This window comes from Staurois parvus, unplaced genomic scaffold, assembly GCF_062004578.1.
Source record: "Staurois parvus isolate SC_StPar_1 unplaced genomic scaffold, SC_StPar_1.0 ptg000660l, whole genome shotgun sequence".
In the NCBI taxonomy this organism is placed as follows: domain Eukaryota; kingdom Metazoa; phylum Chordata; class Amphibia; order Anura; family Ranidae; genus Staurois; species Staurois parvus.
Window position 1 is genome coordinate 26599 of NW_028318456.1, and position 19628 is coordinate 46226.

General features: G+C 46.0%; 1 protein-coding gene across 4 annotated transcripts in view; it reads right to left on the reverse strand.

The window, feature by feature from the left end:
• LOC149448737 (asparaginyl-tRNA synthetase-like) overlaps positions 1 to 19628 on the reverse strand; it is a 115281-nt gene that overhangs the window by 18722 nt on the left and 76931 nt on the right. For all 4 annotated transcript variants that reach the window (XM_089651711.1, XM_089651712.1, XM_089651709.1 and 1 more), the window contains exon 12: positions 10452 to 10589. In XM_089651711.1, coding sequence (XP_089507837.1) covers positions 10452 to 10589 — 138 coding nt within the window. The remainder of the gene's footprint in view (positions 1 to 10451; positions 10590 to 19628) is intronic.

A 19628-nucleotide genomic window follows, 5' to 3' on the forward strand; every position in this document is an offset into this window, starting at 1 on the left:
TCTGGGCTGTCTGTCACGCACTGCTCTTTTAAGGTCTATCCATAGATTTTCAATTATGTTGAGGTCAGGAGATTGTGAAGGCCATGGCAAAACCTTCAGTTTACGCCTCTTGATGTAATCCCCCGTGGATTTCGAGGTGTGTTTAGGATCATTATCCATTTGTAGAAGCCATCCTCTCTTTAACTTCAGCTTTTTCACAGATGGCATCAAGTTACCATCCAAAATTTGCTGAAATTTTATTGAATCCATTTTTCCTTCTACTCGTAAGATGTTCCCTGTGCCACTGGCTGCAACACAACCCCAAAGCATGATTGATCCAACCCCATGCTTAACAGTTGGACAGAGGTTCTTTTCATTAAATTCTGTGCCCCTTCTTCTCCAAACGTACCTTTGCTCATTCCGGCCAAAAAGTTCAATTTTAACCTCATCGGTCCACAGAACTTGTTTCCAAAATGCATCAGGCTTGTCTATATGTTCATTTGCAAAGTTCAAACGATGATTTTTGTGGTGAGGACGTAGAAGAGGTTTTCTTCTGATGACTCTTCCATGAAGACCATATTTGTACAAGTATCTCTTTATAGTGGAATAGTGTACCACAACTCCAGTGTCTGCCAGATCTTTCTGGAGGGATCGTGCAGTCAAACGTGGGTTTTGAATTGTTTTTCTCACAATCCTGCGAGCTGTTCTGTCTGATATTTTTCTTGGTCTTCCAGATCTTGCTTTAACTTCCACTGTTCCTGATGACTGCCATTTCTTAATTACATTCCGAACAGAGGATATTGACATCTGAAAACGCTTTGCTATCTTCTTATAGCCTTGTCCAGTTTTGTGAGCGTCAACTATTTTCAGTTTCAGTTTTCTAGACAACTGCTTAGAAGAACCCATGGTGCTGATTGTTGGGGCAAGGTCAGATGAGTCTGGGCATTTAAAACCTTTGAGATTGACATCACCTGCTCTTCCCAGACGATGACTGAGAACAATCCATGACACTGGCAGGTCTCAGCTTTGCAAAGGGGGCAGGGCATGCTATAAATTCTGCAGGGTGCCCAAACTTTTGCAGACGCCATTTTTTTGTTTTCTGTTATTTTGAAAGTGTAAATGATGCAAATAAAATCTAACTTTTGTTGACATATTATAAGAATGTCTAATCTGTAATTTGATGCCTTTTGGAGATTTTTCCATCTTTCCATAAATTTTTAGCTGGGGTGCCCAAACTTTCGATCCCCACTGTATATATATACAGTTGCAAGAAAAAGTATGTGAACCCCTTGGGATTACGTGGAGTTTTGCATGAATTGGGCAGAAAATGTGCTCTGAACATCATCTAAGTCACAACAATAGAAGAACACAGTCTGCTGAACATAATACTACACAAAAATTAGATGTTGCCATGGTTTAATTGCACATAACATGTAAACATTCACAGTGCAGGGAGGAAAAAGTATGTGAACCTTTGGACTTAATAACTGGTTGACCCTCCTTTGGCAGCAATAACCTCAACCAAACGTTTCCTGTAGTTGCAGATCAGACCTGCACAACGATCTGGAGTAATTTTGGACCACTCCTCTTCACAAAACTGTTTCAGTGTAGCAATATTCTTGGGATGTCTGGTGTGAATCGCTCTCTTAAGGTCATGCCACAGCATTTCAATCGGGTTGAGGTCAGGACTCTGACTGGGCCACTCCAGAAGGCTTATTCTGTGCTGTTGCAGCCATTGTTTTGTTGAATTACTTGTATGCTTTGGGTCATTGTCCTGTTGCATCACCCATCCTCTGCGGAGCTTCAGTTGGCGGACAGATGGTCGTACGTTTTCCTGCAAAATGTCTTGATAAACTCTGGAATTCATTTTCCCATCAATGACAACAATCCGTCCAGGCCCTGAGGTAGCAAAGCAGCCCCAAACCATGATGCTCCCTCCGCCATGTTTTACAGTGGGGATGAGGTTTTGATGTTGGTGTGCTGTGCCTTTTCTTCTCCACACATAGTGTTGTGTGTTCTTCCCAAACAACTCAATCTTGGTTTCATCTGTCCACAGTATATTTTGCCAGTAGTGCTGTGGAACATCCAGGTGCTCTTTTGCAAACTTCAAACGTGCTATAATATTCTTTTTGGACAGCAATGGCTTCCTCCGTGGTGTCCTCCCATGTACTCCATTCTTGTTTAATGTTTTCCTTATTGTAGATGTGTCAACAAAAATGTTAGCATGAGCCAGAGATTTCTGTAGGTCTTTAGCTGACACTCTGGGATTCTTCTTTACCTCATGCAGCATTCTGCGCTGTGCTCTTGCATCATTTTTACAGGACGACCAAGCCTAGGGAGAGTAGCAACAGTGCTAAACTTTCTCCATTTGTAGACAGTCTGTCTTACCGTGGACACATGAACATCAAGGCTTTTGGAGATACTTTTGTAACCCTTTCCAGCTTCATGCAAGTCAACAATTCTTGATCGTAGGTCTTCTGAGAGCTCTTTTCTGCGAGGCATGGTTCACATCAGACAGTGCTTCTTGAAACCAGTAAACCCAAAACAGGTGTGTGTTTTTTAAGGGCAGGACAGCTGTCAGCAACACATCCAATATCATCACACTGATTGGAGTCAAGGTTGGCTCACTCCTGGCTCCAATTAGCTCTGGGAGAAGTCATTAAGCTAGGGCCTCACATACTTTTTCCTCCCTGCACTGTGAATGTTTACATGTTATGTGCAATTAAACCATGGCAACATCTAATGTTTGTGTAGTACTATGTTCAGCAGACTGTGTTCTTCTATTGTTGTGACTTAGATGACATTCAGAGCACATTTTATGCCCAATTCATGCAAAACTCCATGTAATCCCAAGGGGTTCACATACTTTTTCTTGCAACTGTATATATATATATATATATATATATACAGTGGGGCAAAAAAGTATTTAGTCATCCACCAATTGTGCAAGTTCTCCCACTTAAAAAGATGAGAGAGGCCTGTAATTGGCATCATAGGTAGACCTCAACTATGAGAGACAAAATGAGAAAAAAAATCCAGACAATCACATTGGCTGATTTGGAAAGAATTTATTTGCAAATTATGGTGGAAAATAAGTATTTGGTCAATATCAAAAGTTCATCTCAGTACTTTGTTATTGATCCTTTGTTGGCAATGACAGAGGTCAAACGTTTCCTGTAAGTCTTCACAAGGTTGGCACACACTGTTGCTGGTATGTTGGCCCATCCTCCATGCAGATCTCCTATAGAGCAGTGATGTTTTGGGGCTGTCGCTGGGCAATATTGACTTTCCACTCCCTCCAAAGGTTTTCTATGGGGTTGAGATCTGGAGACTGGCTAGGCCACTCCAGGACCTTGAAATGCTTCTTACAAAGCCACTCCTTCGTTGCCCGGGCGGTATGTTTGGGATCATTGTCATGTTGGAAGACCCAGCCATGTTTCATCTTCAATGCCCTTGCGGATGGAAGATGGAAAACTCACGATACATGGCCCCATTCATTCTGTCCTGTACATGGATCAGTCGCTCTGGTCCCTTTGCGGAGAAACAGCCCCAAAGCATGATGTTGCCACCCCCATGCTTCACAGTAGGTATGGTGTTCTTTGGATGCAACTCAGCATTCTCTCTCCTCCAAACACGACAAGTTGTGTTTCTGCCAAACAGTTCTATTTTGGTTTCATCTGACCACATGACATTCTCCCAATCCTCTTCTGGATCATCCAAATGCTTTCTAGCAAACTTCAGACGGGCCCGGACATGTACTGGCTTAAGCAGGGGGACACGTCTGGCACTGCAGGATCTGAGTCCCTGGCGGCGTAGTGTGTTACTGATGGTAGCCTTTGTTACGTTGGTCCCAGCTCTCTGCAGGTCATTCACTAGGTCCCCCCCGTGTGGTCCTGGGATTTTTGCTCACCGTTCTCGTGATCATTTTGACCCCACGGGGTGAGAGCTTGCATGGAGCCCCAGATCGAGGGAGATTATCAGTGGTCTTGTATGTCTTCCATTTTCTAATTATTGCTCCCACAGTTGATTTGTTCACACCAAGCTGCTTGCCTATTGCAGATTCAGTCTTCCCAGCCTGGTGCAGGTCTACAATTTTGTTTCTGGTGTCCTTCGACAGCTCTTTTGTCTTCACCATAGTGGAGTTTGGAGTGTGGCTGTTTAAGGTTGTGGATAGGTGTCTTTTATACTGATAACAAGTTCAAACAGGTGCCATTGATACAGGTAATGAGTGCAGGACAGAGGAGCCTCATAAAGAAGAAGGTACAGGTCTGTGAGAGCCAGAAATCTTGCTTGTTTGTAGGTGACCAAATACTTATTTTCCACCATAATTTGCAAATACATTCTTTCCAAATCAGCCAATGTGATTGTCTGGATTTTTTTTCTCATTTTGTCTCTCATAGTTGAGGTCTACCTATGATGCCAATTACAGGCCTCTCTCATCTTTTTAAGTGGGAGAACTCGCACAATTGGTGGCTGACTAAATACTTTTTTGCCCCACTGTATATATATATATATATATATAAAAGATTTTTTTCCCCTGCATAGAAATCACGTATATATTGGACTGTGTATGGGACTTAATTACGAATTGGACATTTATACATAATTGTTTAGTGTTGATGTCTAAATGTATTTTTCTATTGTGGTTACCGATGATATAGTAGAGCGCGTTGCTATTAGTTAATATGATGTTCACATGTGTGCTGATTGCACTGCCAGGTTGTAGCAGCTCTGCAATTGCAAAACTGTTTTCTATTTTCACATTTTTTTCTATATTATTTTTAATTTGATTTCCTTTTATTAATTTTGATATTTTTTTGTTTGAGCACAGTAATAACATGGGGATCACTATTTATTTTATATTTGTTATCACATCTTAAGTAATGACAAAAGGTATTGCCGAATTAACAGGTCCATAACAGAGATATAAAAACTGCTCTTCTCCATAGGGGGAAAGATGAAGTAGTTAAGATATATCAACTAGCCAAAGACACTGGACGTGCTGCACATGCCCATAAAAAAACATCATCAAAGTACACAGGACATGAGTAGCACATCCAGTCCTTCTACCCCTCTGCCCCCTTCCAATTGCTAGCCGTTCTAGGTTCTAAAAATGAAAAGAAAAAAAGCTGTCCGTTTATCAACATTGCTCAGATGCAAAATAGACAGATACAATGTAACAGTATTACTTTTGTACCTACTACATTTTAGTGCTCGGTCACACTGAATCAGACTTTGAAATCGTGCAACTTCACTTAAAGTCGCACGATTTCAAAGTTGGATGTCAGTGTGACGTCAGGTGCGACTTGCAAGAAATCTGTGCGACTTGCATAGGCACATGTGGCTATGCAAGTTGCCCCCGAACTTGCAAAAAGTAATGCATGCACTGATTTCAAAATCGGTGCAACTTTAATGAAGTCGGAATCGCACCAATTTGACGGCTTCAATTGCAGACAATAGGGTGCGACTTGTCATGTTGATTTGAAACTATCAAATTCCATGATGAGTCACAATGATATGACTGGGGTCTTACCCTAGGTTCACATCTGTGCGGGTGGTGCCGCTGCAGATCCGCACGGAAATCCGTGCAGCCGCACCACCCACACAGAGAACTGCGGACCCGCGGGCGGGTGCCGTTAGTTCTAATGGCACGCCGCCCGCACTGGGAAACGTAACCGTAGTGGGAACCGAGGTTCCCGTGCGGGCTGCGTTTTCCAAAGAAGTGCAGGGACTTCTTTACCTGCGTGTCACGGGCACGGGAGTCCATTCAAATGAATGGGCTCTCGTGCCCGAGCAAAACGCGTACCGCACGGCCGCATATGTGTGAACCGGGGGTTACGGCTGATTCACAATGTAAGGAGTGCTACTGCAGCACTTTACTTCTGCGAAAGCTCTTTGTCGCCAGCTGCTCTAGGGGGTAGTGTGGTGCGCGAATCAGCGCATTGTACTGCTCCCCCCCCTTTTTTTTTTCGGTTTCTGTATAAACTTTATTTGAAATGTACAAAATGTACACTTCATTCACTGCAATGTCATGCAGTATGATGCGATAAAGTGCAGCATGTCTGCATTTTAGCGCAGCGCTAGGCTGTGTTGCAGTGTGAATGAGACACATAGGAAACAATTGTTTCCTTTGTGTACCTGCAGTGACAGACGTTTTTACAATGCGGTAAAATGTCTGTAACCGCACATAATTTCAATCTGCATATCCTGTCAGTTAAAGCAGCCTGACAAGAGGAAAAACACATTTATTAAAATAAAATTGGTCTATTCAACCCCTTATTAAACCTTAGTTTACCCAAATCAGCCCAAATTAACTCCTTCTTTCCCTTCTCCCCTCAACCATTTTCTTTCTAACTTTTTTGTTTATTTCTATTTTATTGAAGTGGGACTAAAATGCACAAGACTTACCTCCCCCACTCTTCTAACAAGCCACCAATCAAAAAAAAACAAAAAAAAAGCACTTGCGCAGATGCACTGCTGGTCTCCTCCAGGCATTTGGGAACTGCTGGAAAAGACCGGTGATGCAAGCTGCTTGGCGATAGTTTGGTAGCCCAGTCCAGCCTTGTATAGGTCTACAATCAACAGACTTCATGAGGGTGGCCTGAGGGCCCGACGTCCTCTAGTGGTCCCTGTGCTCACTGCCCAGAACCATAGAGCTCAATTGACATTTGCCATTGAACACCAGAATTGGCAGGTCCACCACTGGCACCCTGTGCTTTTCACAGCTGAGAGCAGATTCACCCTGAGCACAAGTGACAGACGTGAAAGGGTCTGGAGAAGCCATGGAGAATGTTCTTCCCAACTCCTCCACCTAACCTCCTCCTTCGCGCTCACACAGCACACTCAATCCTCCACCCACATCATTGGGAACACCCTGGACCTCGTCTTCTCCCACCTCTGTACCCTCAACCAGTTCTCTAACACCCCCTTCCCTCTCTCCGACCACCACCTCCTCACGTTCTCCATCTCCCCTTCCCCTAACTCCCCCCCCCCAGAGCGCCAAACCATCACCAGCCGCAACCTCCGCAACCTGAACCCGGCCCCCCTCCACTCAGCTGCCGACCGCCTACACGACAGCATCCTTCCACTGTCTTGTCCTGACCTAGCCACCACCGCGTACAACGACTCACTATCAGCTACCCTAGACTCTCTGGCACCCCTAACCACACGCTACATCAAACCCAGACCGCTCCAACCCTGGCAGAACGACCATATTAAATGCCTCAAACGTCGCAGTCGCGCGCTGGAGAGACTATGGCGCAAAACCAGGTCCCCCCGTTCATTCTCCCTCTACAAATCTGCCTTCCTCACTTACACCTCCTCCCTCCACGCCGCCAAGCAGGCTTACTTCGTAAACCTGATTAACACCCTCTCCACCTGCCCTCGCCGACTCTTCTCCACCTTCAACTCCCTGCTCTCCCCCCCCCCCCCTCCTCCACTCAGTACCTCACTCACCGCCCACGAAATTGCCACTCATTTCCACAACAAAATTGATGCAATCCGTCAGGACATAGTCAACTCGCAATCTACCTCCTACCTAGCCTCCCCCCCCCATCTCCCCCTCATCTCTTCCCTCCTCTGACCTCGCAACCTCACTGCCCCCCTCCACACCCAAGACCCCGCTTACCGTAACCCCACCAGCTCTGCACTCCTTCAGCCCTACTACCACTGAGGAAGTCACCAGGGTCTTCTCAGAAGCCCGCCTCACTACCTGCCCCCTGGACCCTATCCCCTCTCGACTCCTCCAGTCACCCCCCTCTTCCCTCATCTGCTCCCTCACCCACATCTTCAATCTCTCCCTCTCTACCGGCGTATTCCCCTCCCCCCTAAAGCATGCGCACATCACCCCCATACTCAAAAAGCCCTCCCTGGACCCCTCTGACCCAAACAACCTCAGACCCATCTCCCTGCTGCCACTCACTTCCAAACTCCTGGAGCGCTTAGTGTACAACCGCCTAAGCGCCCACCTAACTGACAACAACCTCCTTGATCCACTACAGTCCGGCTTCCGTCCCCTACACTCCACCGAAACCGCCCTCCTCAAAATCACCAACGACCTACTAACCGCCAAAGCCAAAGGCGACTACTCTGTCCACCTCCTCCTGGACCTCTCCGCGGCCTTCGACACAGTTGACCACCCCCTCCTCCTTAATAAACTACTCTCCCTTGGCATCAGAGACACCGCTCTCTCCTGGTTCTCCTCGTACCTATCCCGACGCTCCTTCAGTGTCACCTACAATGGTGCCACCTCCCCCTCACTCCCCCTCTCTGTTGGGGTCCCCCAGGGCTCTGTCCTTGGACCCCTTCTCTTCTCCATCTACACCTCCTCCCTTGGCAAACTCATACACTCCCACGGCTTCAACTACCATCTCTATGCTGATGACACTCAAATTTACCTCTCCACCCCTCACCTCACCTCCACTTTCTCCGCCCGCATCACTCACCTCCTAAACGACATCTCTGACTGGATGTCGCTCCATTTCCTCAAACTCAACCTCTCCAAAACCGATCTTCTCGTCTTCCCTCCTGCCAGCGCCCCCCCCCCCATCCTATCCATCACTACTAACATCACCACCATCAATCCCGCCCCGCAAGCCAAAGTCCTTGGAGTCATTCTGGACTCTAACCTCTCCTTCCAACCTCATGTCAAATCACTTACAAACACATGCAGACTCCACCTCCACAATATCGCCAAAATACGCTCCTTCCTTACCCCAGACACCACTAAACCACTTGTACACTCCCTGATTATCTCACGCCTTGACTACTGCAACTCCCTCCTCACCGGCCTACCCCAGTGCAGGCTCTCCCCGCTTCAGACCATCCTCAACTCAGCGGCTAGACTCATCCACCTCACCACCCGCTCCACCTCTGCCACCCCCCTCTGCCTCTCCCTCTACTGGCTCCCTATCGCCCAACGCATCAAATTCAAACTACTCACTCTGACCTACAAAGCCATTCACAACACTGCCCCTAACTACCTCACCAACCTGATTCCCAAGTACCACCCTACCCGTACCCTTCGCTCTTCACAGGACCTCCTTCTATCTTGCTCCCTGGTCTCCTCCTCACACGCACGTCTGCAAGACTTCTCCAGGTCCTCCCCCATCCTCTGGAACTCACTACCCCAATCCATCAGACTGTCACCTTCCCTCCTCACCTTCAGGCGCTCCCTGAAAACCCACCTCTTCAGGGAAGCCTACCCCACCCTCACCTAACTGCTGCTCTCCTTCATTCCTCCTACCACTCCATCCCCCACAGCCACTTCCTCCTGTACCACTACCCCCTCCCTCCTAGATTGTAAGCTCGAAAGAGTAGGGCCCTATAACCCCTCGTGTGCTGTTTGTAGTTGCTGTAATGTTTCATGTATTGTCCCCCCCTCTATTGTACAGAGCTGAGCAAACCCTTTGGCGCTATATAAACTCAATGTAATGTAATGTAATGTAATGTTCTGCTCCCTGTAACATGGTTCAACATGACCGTTTTGGTGGTGGGTCCAGGGACGGACTGACAACTCATGGGGCCCCTGGGCAATAGGGGATCATGGGGCTCCTGTGTCCTTGCCCAAACTCAAAAAAGCCTATGAAAAAGGTACCAGGGGCATCTCATGGGGCCCCCTACAGACCACGGGCCCTCTGGCAGTGCCCGAGTTTCCAAATGGTCAGTCCGCCCCTGGTGGGTCAGTGATGGTCTGGGGAGGCATATCCATGGAGGGACGCACAGACCTCTACAGGCTAGACAATGGCACCCTGATTGCCATTAGGTATCGGGATGAAATCCTTGGACCCATTGTCAGACCCTATGCTGGTGCAGTGGATCCTGGGTTCCTCCTGGTGCATGACAATGCCCGGCCTCATGTGGGGAGAGTATGCAGGCAGTTCCTGGAGGATGAAGGAATTGATACCACTGAATGGCCCCAGTGCTCGCCTGACCTAAATCCAATAGAACACCTCTGGGATATCATGTTTCGGTCCATCCGACGCCGCCAGGTTGCACCTCAGACTGTCCAGGAACTCAGTGGGCCATACAAACTACTGAGGACCATTCTAAGTTGCTGCAATGAAATTTCAGCAAAATGGACTAGCCTGCTGCATCATTTCTTCACTTTGATTTTTGGGGTGTCTTTGGATTTAGTCCTCTGTAGGTTGATCATTTTCATTTCCATCAAACGATGGGACATCCTTACATTCCGAACACATTACCCAGTCCATATCAGTATAGATATCCAGCATGATATTGAGATCTGATGTGTTTTCAAAGTGTTCCTTTCATTTTTTTGAGCCGTGTATATAGGTTCGGGAATTTTAAATACTCTCCAGACCCAAAATGTACATTTTAATGTGTGCAAAAAAACATGGGGCCCAAGCAGCAAAAGGGCTCATTCTATTGCATAGGAAATTCAAATAATGAAATGTGTTAATCTAGAACTCAATGTGACTGATCGATCACAACCAGATGACTACTGTACTTACGGTACGCTGAGGCCCGTCCTCATTGTCTCGAGCGTAGAAAGGTTTGAGGTCATATGGATAGTTGATGACGAATACAGGGACGTCCCCACAATGTCGGACCAAATATTTCTCATGCTCCGTCTGTAGATCACAGCCCCACTGCAAGTGAAAGAAACACAAGGTATGTTAGATTAGAGAAGGACTCCAGGAATCACTATTTATACCAAAAGTGTTCCCCTGAACAGAACTGCAATTTTAGAGAAGAATAACCCTCCTTGTATGCAAACAGATGCTGTTTTTGGGGCCCCTGTGGCTCTACTAATCGCTAAGGTGCAGCGTACAACAATCATCCTGTTTTGCTGACTAACTGCGGTGTGTTTTATTTGAATAGGCTGCAAAACGCACTGCACCACGGAAAAAGTAGTGCTTGCAGTACCGTGCGATTTTGTGGCTGCAAATGCACTGCGTTTGCAAGCTGCATTTGGGATGCCATTAACAATACATTTGTAAGGGCAGCGCGTTCACCTGCAGTGAGGGAAATTTGCATGAAATGCGCCTTTCCTGTTCTGCTTTCTGGTGTGAACTGGCCCTAAATTTGAAGAAAAAAAAGAAAATAGTGCATTTGCTTATGTCATGAAAGCCATGTAAACAGTACTGAATAGGATCAGAATAAGCACACTGAAGCACATTATAGATACTAATCAGCCGCTTTGTTCATCATTCAAAGCAGAACTCCGGGCAGACAGCTAAATACACAGACAAAAAATATACATGGGAGCTGTTCTACATACCAATGGATTCTGTTTTTTTTTTTAAAATAGCAAACATGTTATATTCACCTGCTCTGTGCAATGGTTTTGCACAGAGCAGCCCGGTCTCCTGCCAGTGCCCCCATAGCAAGCTGCTCGCGGGCTCGCTCCCAAGTCGTGCTTCGTGTGTCCACTGACACACAGAGCGCTACTTGGCCCTGCCAATGGCTCCCACTGCTGTCTTAAATCCTATGAGATCAGGCTCAGGTAAGTATGGGGGGGACTGGGGGAAAATGCATGCTGAATGCATAGAATGATATGACTATGGTAAAAAATAAAACCATGAGCCTTTAGAACCACATTAAAGTGTTACTAAGCCCAGGACCCTGCATTCACTATATCTGGTCTCCCATTACCCTGCATTCTCTATATCTGATCTCCCAGGACCCTGCATTACCTATATCTGATCTCCCAGGACCCTGCATTCACTATATCTGATCTCCCAGGACCCTGCATTCACTATATCTGGTCTTCCAGGACCCTGCATTCACTATATCTGGTCTTCCAGGACCCTGCATTCACTATATCTGGTCTCCCAGGATCCTGCATTCTCTATATCTGATCTCCCAGGACCCTGCATAAACTATATCCGGTCTCCCAGGACCCTGCATTCACTATATCTGGTCTCTCAGGACCCTTCATTCACTATATCTGATCTCCCAGGACCCTGCATTCACTATATCTGATCTCCCAGGACCCTGCATTCACTATATCTGATCTCCCAGGACCCTGCATTCACTATATCTGATCTCCCAGGACCCTGCATTCACTGTATCTGGCCTCCCACAGTACATAGAACATGAAAATGCTATTATTTTTGTAAATACAAACTGCTAAATACCTTTCCTCATCAGCAGTATATAGCAGTCTTGTGACTTCTATCAGTGTCCAGAAGAACACTGGTTAAAGCTTGTATGAGGATTGTCCTATGAGGCTGCAGGACTCCTGACCCTCTGTCTGGACAGTGCTGATTGGCCCTGTGCTGATCATCTGCATTCTCCCAAGAAAAAAAAAAACTTTAGCAATACACACGGAACTGATCATGGGCAGCTTACCCCCAAGGCTCTGTTCTATCAGCAGATGGATTGGGGACAGTAGAAGGGGAGGATCAGAGAAGACAGGATCAAACATCCTTTTTACACAATGCAGAGGATTAACCCCTTAGATTCCACAGTGAGTATAACAAGCATGCTTTACTGCATATACAGACTGATTGTACTGTTGTGGTTTTAGTAACACTTTAGGTAACCCCTAAGGTCTTGTTCCTCCCCAAGCAGCACAGTAAGGAGCTCATCTCTCTATTACTATGCTCTCTCCTCTCATCAACAAGACCTTGTTAATATAGAAGTATTGCAATATAATTGATTGGCATCTTGTGCTGCTTCACCCTCTCCCAGTCTGCACTGGGACACTTCTGACATCATTGCTTATTACGTGTGAAATCTGTGAATGATCACAGAGATCACATGGTACAAGGCTATTCACAACAGCCTTGTACCATGTGACAAGCTGTGACCAATCACAGCTCACACAGTAATTCTCAATGGCTGCAAGAATGCAGTCAGAGAGAAGGAGAAATTATTGTTTTTACAGCCTCTATGGTTGTAAAAGTAATCAGTGTAAAAAAAAAAAAAAATCTTCATCACCCCCCACAAGTAGTACAGTGTCACCATGGTGACACTGTACTGCTAGGGTGACAGTATGTAAAAAGAAAAAAACAAAAAAAACCAAATAATAATATAAAAAATAAAGATGTAAAAAAAAGTTTAAAAATTATAATTTTTGGTTATAAACTAATTTGGGTTTTTTTTTACTAAAAAGATAACGGAATAAATTTTGGCCAACATTTATGATGAATATTATTTATTTGCAAAATTTTATAAGAAAAACACTTTTTTTCAAAATTTTTGGACTATTTCCATTTACATAGCAAAAAAAATAAAAATCCCAGTGGTGAATAAATACCACCAAAATAAAGCTTTATCTGTTACAAAAAAATGCTAAAAAATTCATATGGGTACAATGTTGCATGACCGCGCAATTGTCATTCAAAGTGTGATAGCACTGAAAGCTGAAAATTGGCCTGGACAGGAAGGGGTAAAAGTGTCCGGACAGGAAGTGGTTAAGGTGCATAGGAACAGGCTGCAACCCACATACACAAAGGATGCGTTCAGCCTCAAGGTGGATAAAAGTAGTTCTAAAACCTAAACATTTTTTTTTACCTTAATGCATTCTCTGGTATCACCCCCTCACCCCCCTTATACTTACCTGAGCCTGATCTCGATCAAGCGCAGTGCCTGTCTGTAGCGGCTCTCTACTTTTCTTCCCACCTTCACAAGCTTTTCCGAGAGCAGCAGGATCCATTGGCTCCCACTGCTGTCAGTCAAATCTTGTGAAGAGGGAATGGGGGGCGGGGCCCCGCATCACTGTCTGTGTCTATAGACGCAGGCAGCGTGCTTTTGGGAATTCCGCCCACAGGTGTGCCACAAGCAGCTTCCTATGGTGGCACATGAGAGGCGGAAGAGACAGAAGCGCCGGAAGAGACAGGAGCGCCAGCAGGGGACCCCAGAGGAGGAAGTTTCCATTGCACAGAGCAGGTAGCTATAAAATGTTTGTTATTTAAAAATAAAAGGAAGTTTCAAATGCTAAAATTGACGTGGCCAGTAATACTCGATTCAGACTCCCATAAACAAAAACCTTATTAGTTTCACTACTCATCTAAGTGGTTTCCTCAGTACTAATATGTCAAAATACCCACATGGACCACTCAGTCCTTTTAAAGCAGGCATTGGCTATCCCCGACGCATGTGCCCAGGCAAGAAAACAATGCTGTTTGTGTCGGCATCTGCTGTCATTGGCTGCAAAACTGACAGCTCACTAGGTGACCATTTACAAAGTCTGAGCCCACCCACCTCCCTGTGGTCACTAAAAGCCCATCAACATCTACAGGAGGTACCCTGCTTTCCTAAAAGTAAAGGGTCCGATCTGAAGGGTGAAGGTACAGGAATTGAGGTGATCTGAGGTGTGAAGGTGCAGGAATTGGGGTGATCTGAGGTGTGAAGATGCAGGAATTGGGGTGATCTGAGGGGTGAAGGTGCAGGGATTGGAATGATCTCAGGGGTGAAGGTGCAGGGATTGGAATGATCTCAGGGGTGAAGGTGCAGGGATTGGAATGATTTCAGGGGTGAAGGTGCAGGAATTGGAATGATCTCAGGGGTGAAGGTGCAGGAATTGGAATGATCTCAGGGGTGAAGGTGCAGGGATTGGAATGATCTGAGGTGTGAAGGTGTGGGAATTAGGATGATCTGAAGTGTGAAGGTGCAGGAATTGGAATAATCTGAAGTGTGAAGGTACAAGAATTGGGGTGATTTTAGGGGTGAAGGTGCAGGAATTGGAATAATCTGAAGTGTGAAGGTGCAGGAATTGGGATGATCTGAAGTGTGAAGGTGCAGGAATTGGGATGACCTGAAGTGTGAAGGTGCAGGAATTGGGATGATCTCAGGGGTGAAGGTGCAGGGAATGGAATGATCTCAGGGGTGAAGGTGCAGGGATTGGAATGATCTCAGGGGTGAAGGTGCAGGGATTGGAATGATCTCAGGGGTGAAGGTGCAGGGATTGGAATGATCTCAGGGGTGAAGGTGCAGGAATTGGAATGATCTCAGGGGTGAAGGTGCAGGAATTGGAATGATCTGAAGTGTGAAGCTGCAGGGATTGGAATGATCTCAGGGGTGAAGTTGCAGGGATTGGAATGATCTCAGGGGTGAAGGTACAGGAACAGGGTCCAATCTTAGGCGAGAAGGTGCAGGAATTGGGGATGATCTGAAGTTTATACATTGGGACTGATCTGAGATGTGAAGGTGGAGGAATTGGGGATGATCTGAAGTTTATACATTGGGACTGATCTGAGATGTGAAGGTGGAGGAATTGGGTCGAAGTGTGAAGGTGCAGGAATTGGGGTCATCTGAGGAGTGAAGATGCAGGAATTGGGATAATGTGAGGGGTGAAGGTACAGGAATTGGGAATGATGTGAAATTTGAAGTTTACACATTGGGACCGATCTGAGGAGTGAAGGTGCAGGAATTGGGGTGATCTGAGGAGCAAAGGTGAAGGAAGTGGGGTGATCTGAGGAGTAAAGGTGCAGGAATTGGGGTGATCTGAGGAGTAAAGGTACAGGAATTGGATCTGATCTGCGATGTGAAGGTTCAGGAATTTGGGGAGTGTCTGAAATTTGAAGTTTATACGTTGGGGTGATCTGAGGTGTGAAGGTGCAGGAACTGGGGCGATCTGAGGATTGAAGTTTATATATTGAGCTGATCTGAGATCTTAAGTGCATGAATTTGGGCTGAACATGTTTTGTGTGTTCACCATCTAGTCAATGTTTGCACACATAGCTGTACTGCTAATGACATACTAGCAGTACAACTAAAGAGTGCAATAAAATTGAAAACAAACCAAAACATACTATTGTTCACTGGAAGAAGCAGTCCATAATATCAGACACAAAAGAACGTGGAAGTGAAGGTGGAATATGAACGTTGACTTCCATTTTCCTATGAGTACTGGGGATAAGTAGGAGATGGCAAACCCTCCATATTAGTACATGTCCTTGCTCAGAGTTATGGGAGAGGAGTGGCAAAAAAGAAACCCAAAAACAAACACTCAAAACACCAATGACAAGACATTCTTGGAAACCAACTGCGAGTGGTTTTAATAGGAGGGGGAGCATTTTACAACTCTAAACCACATAAGTCTGTGGGAGTCAACCTGCCCTCCACATCTACTGCTGAGCAAGGGAAAATAAGTTCTCATGTACAAAACATCAAAGAGAGTAAAAACAATTATTACGGGGAAACTGAACCTCTGCACTACGGAAAATATAATCACAAAAAAACTGCAACAAACGGACATGGTGGAATGGGCCCTAAAGGATGATTTTAACATTTACTCAGAGAAGATCCCCTTCAAAGGAAACTAGTCACTGCCCCAGAAAAACATGCAGCCAGTGAAAATAAACAAGTTCTAAAGCCCTCGGACTTACATGCACTTCTTCAAATCACTTCAAGCTTCAAGACTTTCCCCACCTCCTGCTTGACCCTGACCAGCTAGTGTCCATTATGAGAATCTTCCAAAAGATGGGAAGAAAGGACTTCCAACTCCCAAGTTAGATTCCTGAACCACAAAGCCAGGGATAGCCTGTCCTTGGAGTCAACCACTCACCCTGTCCAGAGACCAGACTTGCTTGTCCAACTATGACAGAAAAGTACATAGCGGATGTCTGGAGTGAAATAGGGCAAAGGGAACTGACTCAAAGGACTCTACCATCAGACCCAAGACTCTCATGCAGAAGCAAAGAGATGGATGGCTTCTTGATTAAAAGGTTTGTACTCGAGACCAGATGGTCTAAAGCTTGTCCTGAAGAAGGAACCCTCTGGCCTAAAACCCAGATGCAGATTCTTCAGGTGATGAGTTTCTTCCAGTGATCATTTCTGAAGGTTCAGAATTCATCCAAACCTCTGTGACCACTGGGCAGGCAGAGATGTGTTGTCAGTAGGGGTGCACCGATACCATTTTTGTAACACCAAGTACGAGTTCCGATACTTTTTCAAGTACTTGCTGATACTGATACCTATTGTCATAGAAAGGTAAGTGGACAAGGGATGGGGGAAATCACGCTATGGTTGGGAGGGGGGGTGAAGGTTAGGATAGAGGGGCAGGGGTGTGGGCTTGGGGTGGAATGGTTGGGATGAGTGGTTGAGGGATGGGATAGGTAGACAGGGCTGGTAGCTAATGTGACAGCTGGGGGGAGGGGGTGAAGTTTGGAAAGTTGCTAGGTGGCAGAAGGGGACCTTTAAGCTGGACACAGTGGGGCTGCAAAGGATGGAGAACTGTGACTAAACTAGGAGTAGGGTAGATGGTAGTGATAGAGGATAGAAGAGTGGGATAATGACAGGATTGTTTGACAGTTGTGGATTCGAGGTTGTAAAATGTGCCGGGGGAAGGGGGGGAATAAATTGGCAAGGAGTGGTGACAGTAAAATGGAGAGAAGGGCAGCCATCAGAAATTTTGGGGCCCCTTACACCAATCTAGTGTCATCCCATATACTGATAGCAGCCAGTGTGGCCCCCAGACAATGCATAGAAGAGCTGCACAGTGTTGGACCCCAAAACACAATGCAGTAGAGCAGCAGAATGTGGCCCTGGGTGCCTCAGAATATAAAGCAGCAGGGGCCCAAAACACAGAATATCCCTGGTTCCACAGCATACTCTCAAGAACGGAGGCAGCAGAATGTGGCCCCCCTGCACAATATAGAATAGCATAACGGTGTGGCCCCCAGGAGGCCCATAGGCTGCCTAAACCATAACATAATACATGCAGCCCATCCCTGTGTGGCCTCCAGGTCCCCTCCTCACCTATTCCAGAACAGCCCCATGACAGTCTCACCTGGATGAACTGTATGGTGAGAGCGGACTTCCCGACCCCGCCTCCTCCCATCACCACCACCCGGTACTTCTCCTGCTTGGCCCCCTCCCTCCAGTCAGACATCCCGCAGTCCACATTGTGAGATGCTCAAAGTTTGGGATATTATTTTATAACTTAACCCTGCTTTAACCACTTGCCTATGGGGCACTTTCACCCCCTTCCTGCCCAGGCTGACTTTCAGCTTTCAGCGCTGTTGCACTTTGAATGACTATTGCGCGATCATGCAACACTGTACCCATATGACATTTTTATCATTTTTATTTTAAATAGATAGAGCTTTCTTTTGGTGGTATTTAATCACCTCTGGGTTTTTTTATTTTTTGATAAGCCAAAAACAACTGAAAATTTTGAAAAAAAAAAAAGTTTTTTCTTAGTTTCTGTTATAAAATCTTGCAAATGAGTAATTTTTCTCCTTCATTGATGTGCGCTAATGAGGCTGCAGTGATGGGCACTGAGGAGGCACTGGTAGGTGGCATTGACAGGCATCACTGGTGGGCATTTACAAACATCACTGAAAGGCAGTACTCATATATGGCACTGATAGGCAGCACTGACTGGCATTGATAGGTGGCACTGAAAGTCAGCTCAGATGGGCACTGATATGTGGCATTGATGTGCACTGGTAGGCACTGATATGTGGCATTGATGTACACTGGTAGGCACTGATATGTGGCACTGATGGGCTACACTGATCATCAGGGCACTGGTCATCAGTGCCCTGATGTTCAGTGTAGATGTCCCCTCTGAGGAATGTTGATTACTGGCTCTCCTCTCCTCACGAGCTGTCAGCTTGTGAGGAGAGAAATGCCGATAACCAGCATTTCCTTATTCACATCTGATCAGCTGTGATTGGACACAGCTGATCACGACAGAGCCAAAGTCATCAGCTCTTTCCGCTGATTGGTAATCCCCTGTGTCACGGGGACACAATGCACCACCGATCGCCATTTGTCTGTTAAACTATATCACCGGGACTGAAAATGAAAGAAAATCCCAAATTTTGGGTTGACACCATAATAGTAATAGAGGGGAAATCTTCCAATGGGGACACTAGTTCTAATGACAATCAGGAATTCCTTCACTTTGGAGGATCTACCCATGGGCACCTCGATAACAAAAACAAAACCTCAACGGACAGGAGTTAAAGCCCTCGCTTACTCTATCTAAAATGGTAAAAACAAAAAGTCTCGCTGTTAAGTTTCACTTTAATCATTCTTCTGATTGCTTTCCATTGTCCATCTCTGCTCTATGTCATGTCATTCCTGACTCAGCTGATTCAGGGAAAGATTTAGAACAGTCAGCAACAGCAATTAGATGTTCTATATCACAGGTGTCAAACACAAGGCCCGCGGGCCGGATCTGGCCCTCCAGGCCATTTCATGTGGCCCTTGCACCTCTCCTACAGGTACCCCATTGTCTCCACCCCCACCTTGTCTCGGCAGTCAGCAGCAGAAGGTTAATAGGACTTCTCTGCCAAATCCTGCACCTCTCAGTGCAGCAGCAGCACCCCTCATCTCTGCCTCCCCTGGTCTAAGCATTCAGCAAACTCTGGTAACTGACTCCACTCTTCCTCTGGTCCTCCTGCAGATCCTGCACTTTCTGCTTTTCAGCTCTGCCCCCAAAGGGGGTGCACGGTGATGTTAGGGAGGATGTGGGATTCTTGACATCTGATGTAATGGGGGGGTGGGGTGCTCTGGATATCTAGTCTTACAGATACAACCAGCCAATTGAGGGAAACCATAATGCTGATACGGCCCGCGATGAAATGGAGTTTGACACCCCTGATCTATATCATAACTGGGTTCCTGTACACTTTGTCTTTAACATGCAAATGTTATATAACAGATCTGTTACCAGGAAATACTCCATAGGAAGTGCCTAATGTGTACAAGAGGAAACTTTGTTCTTA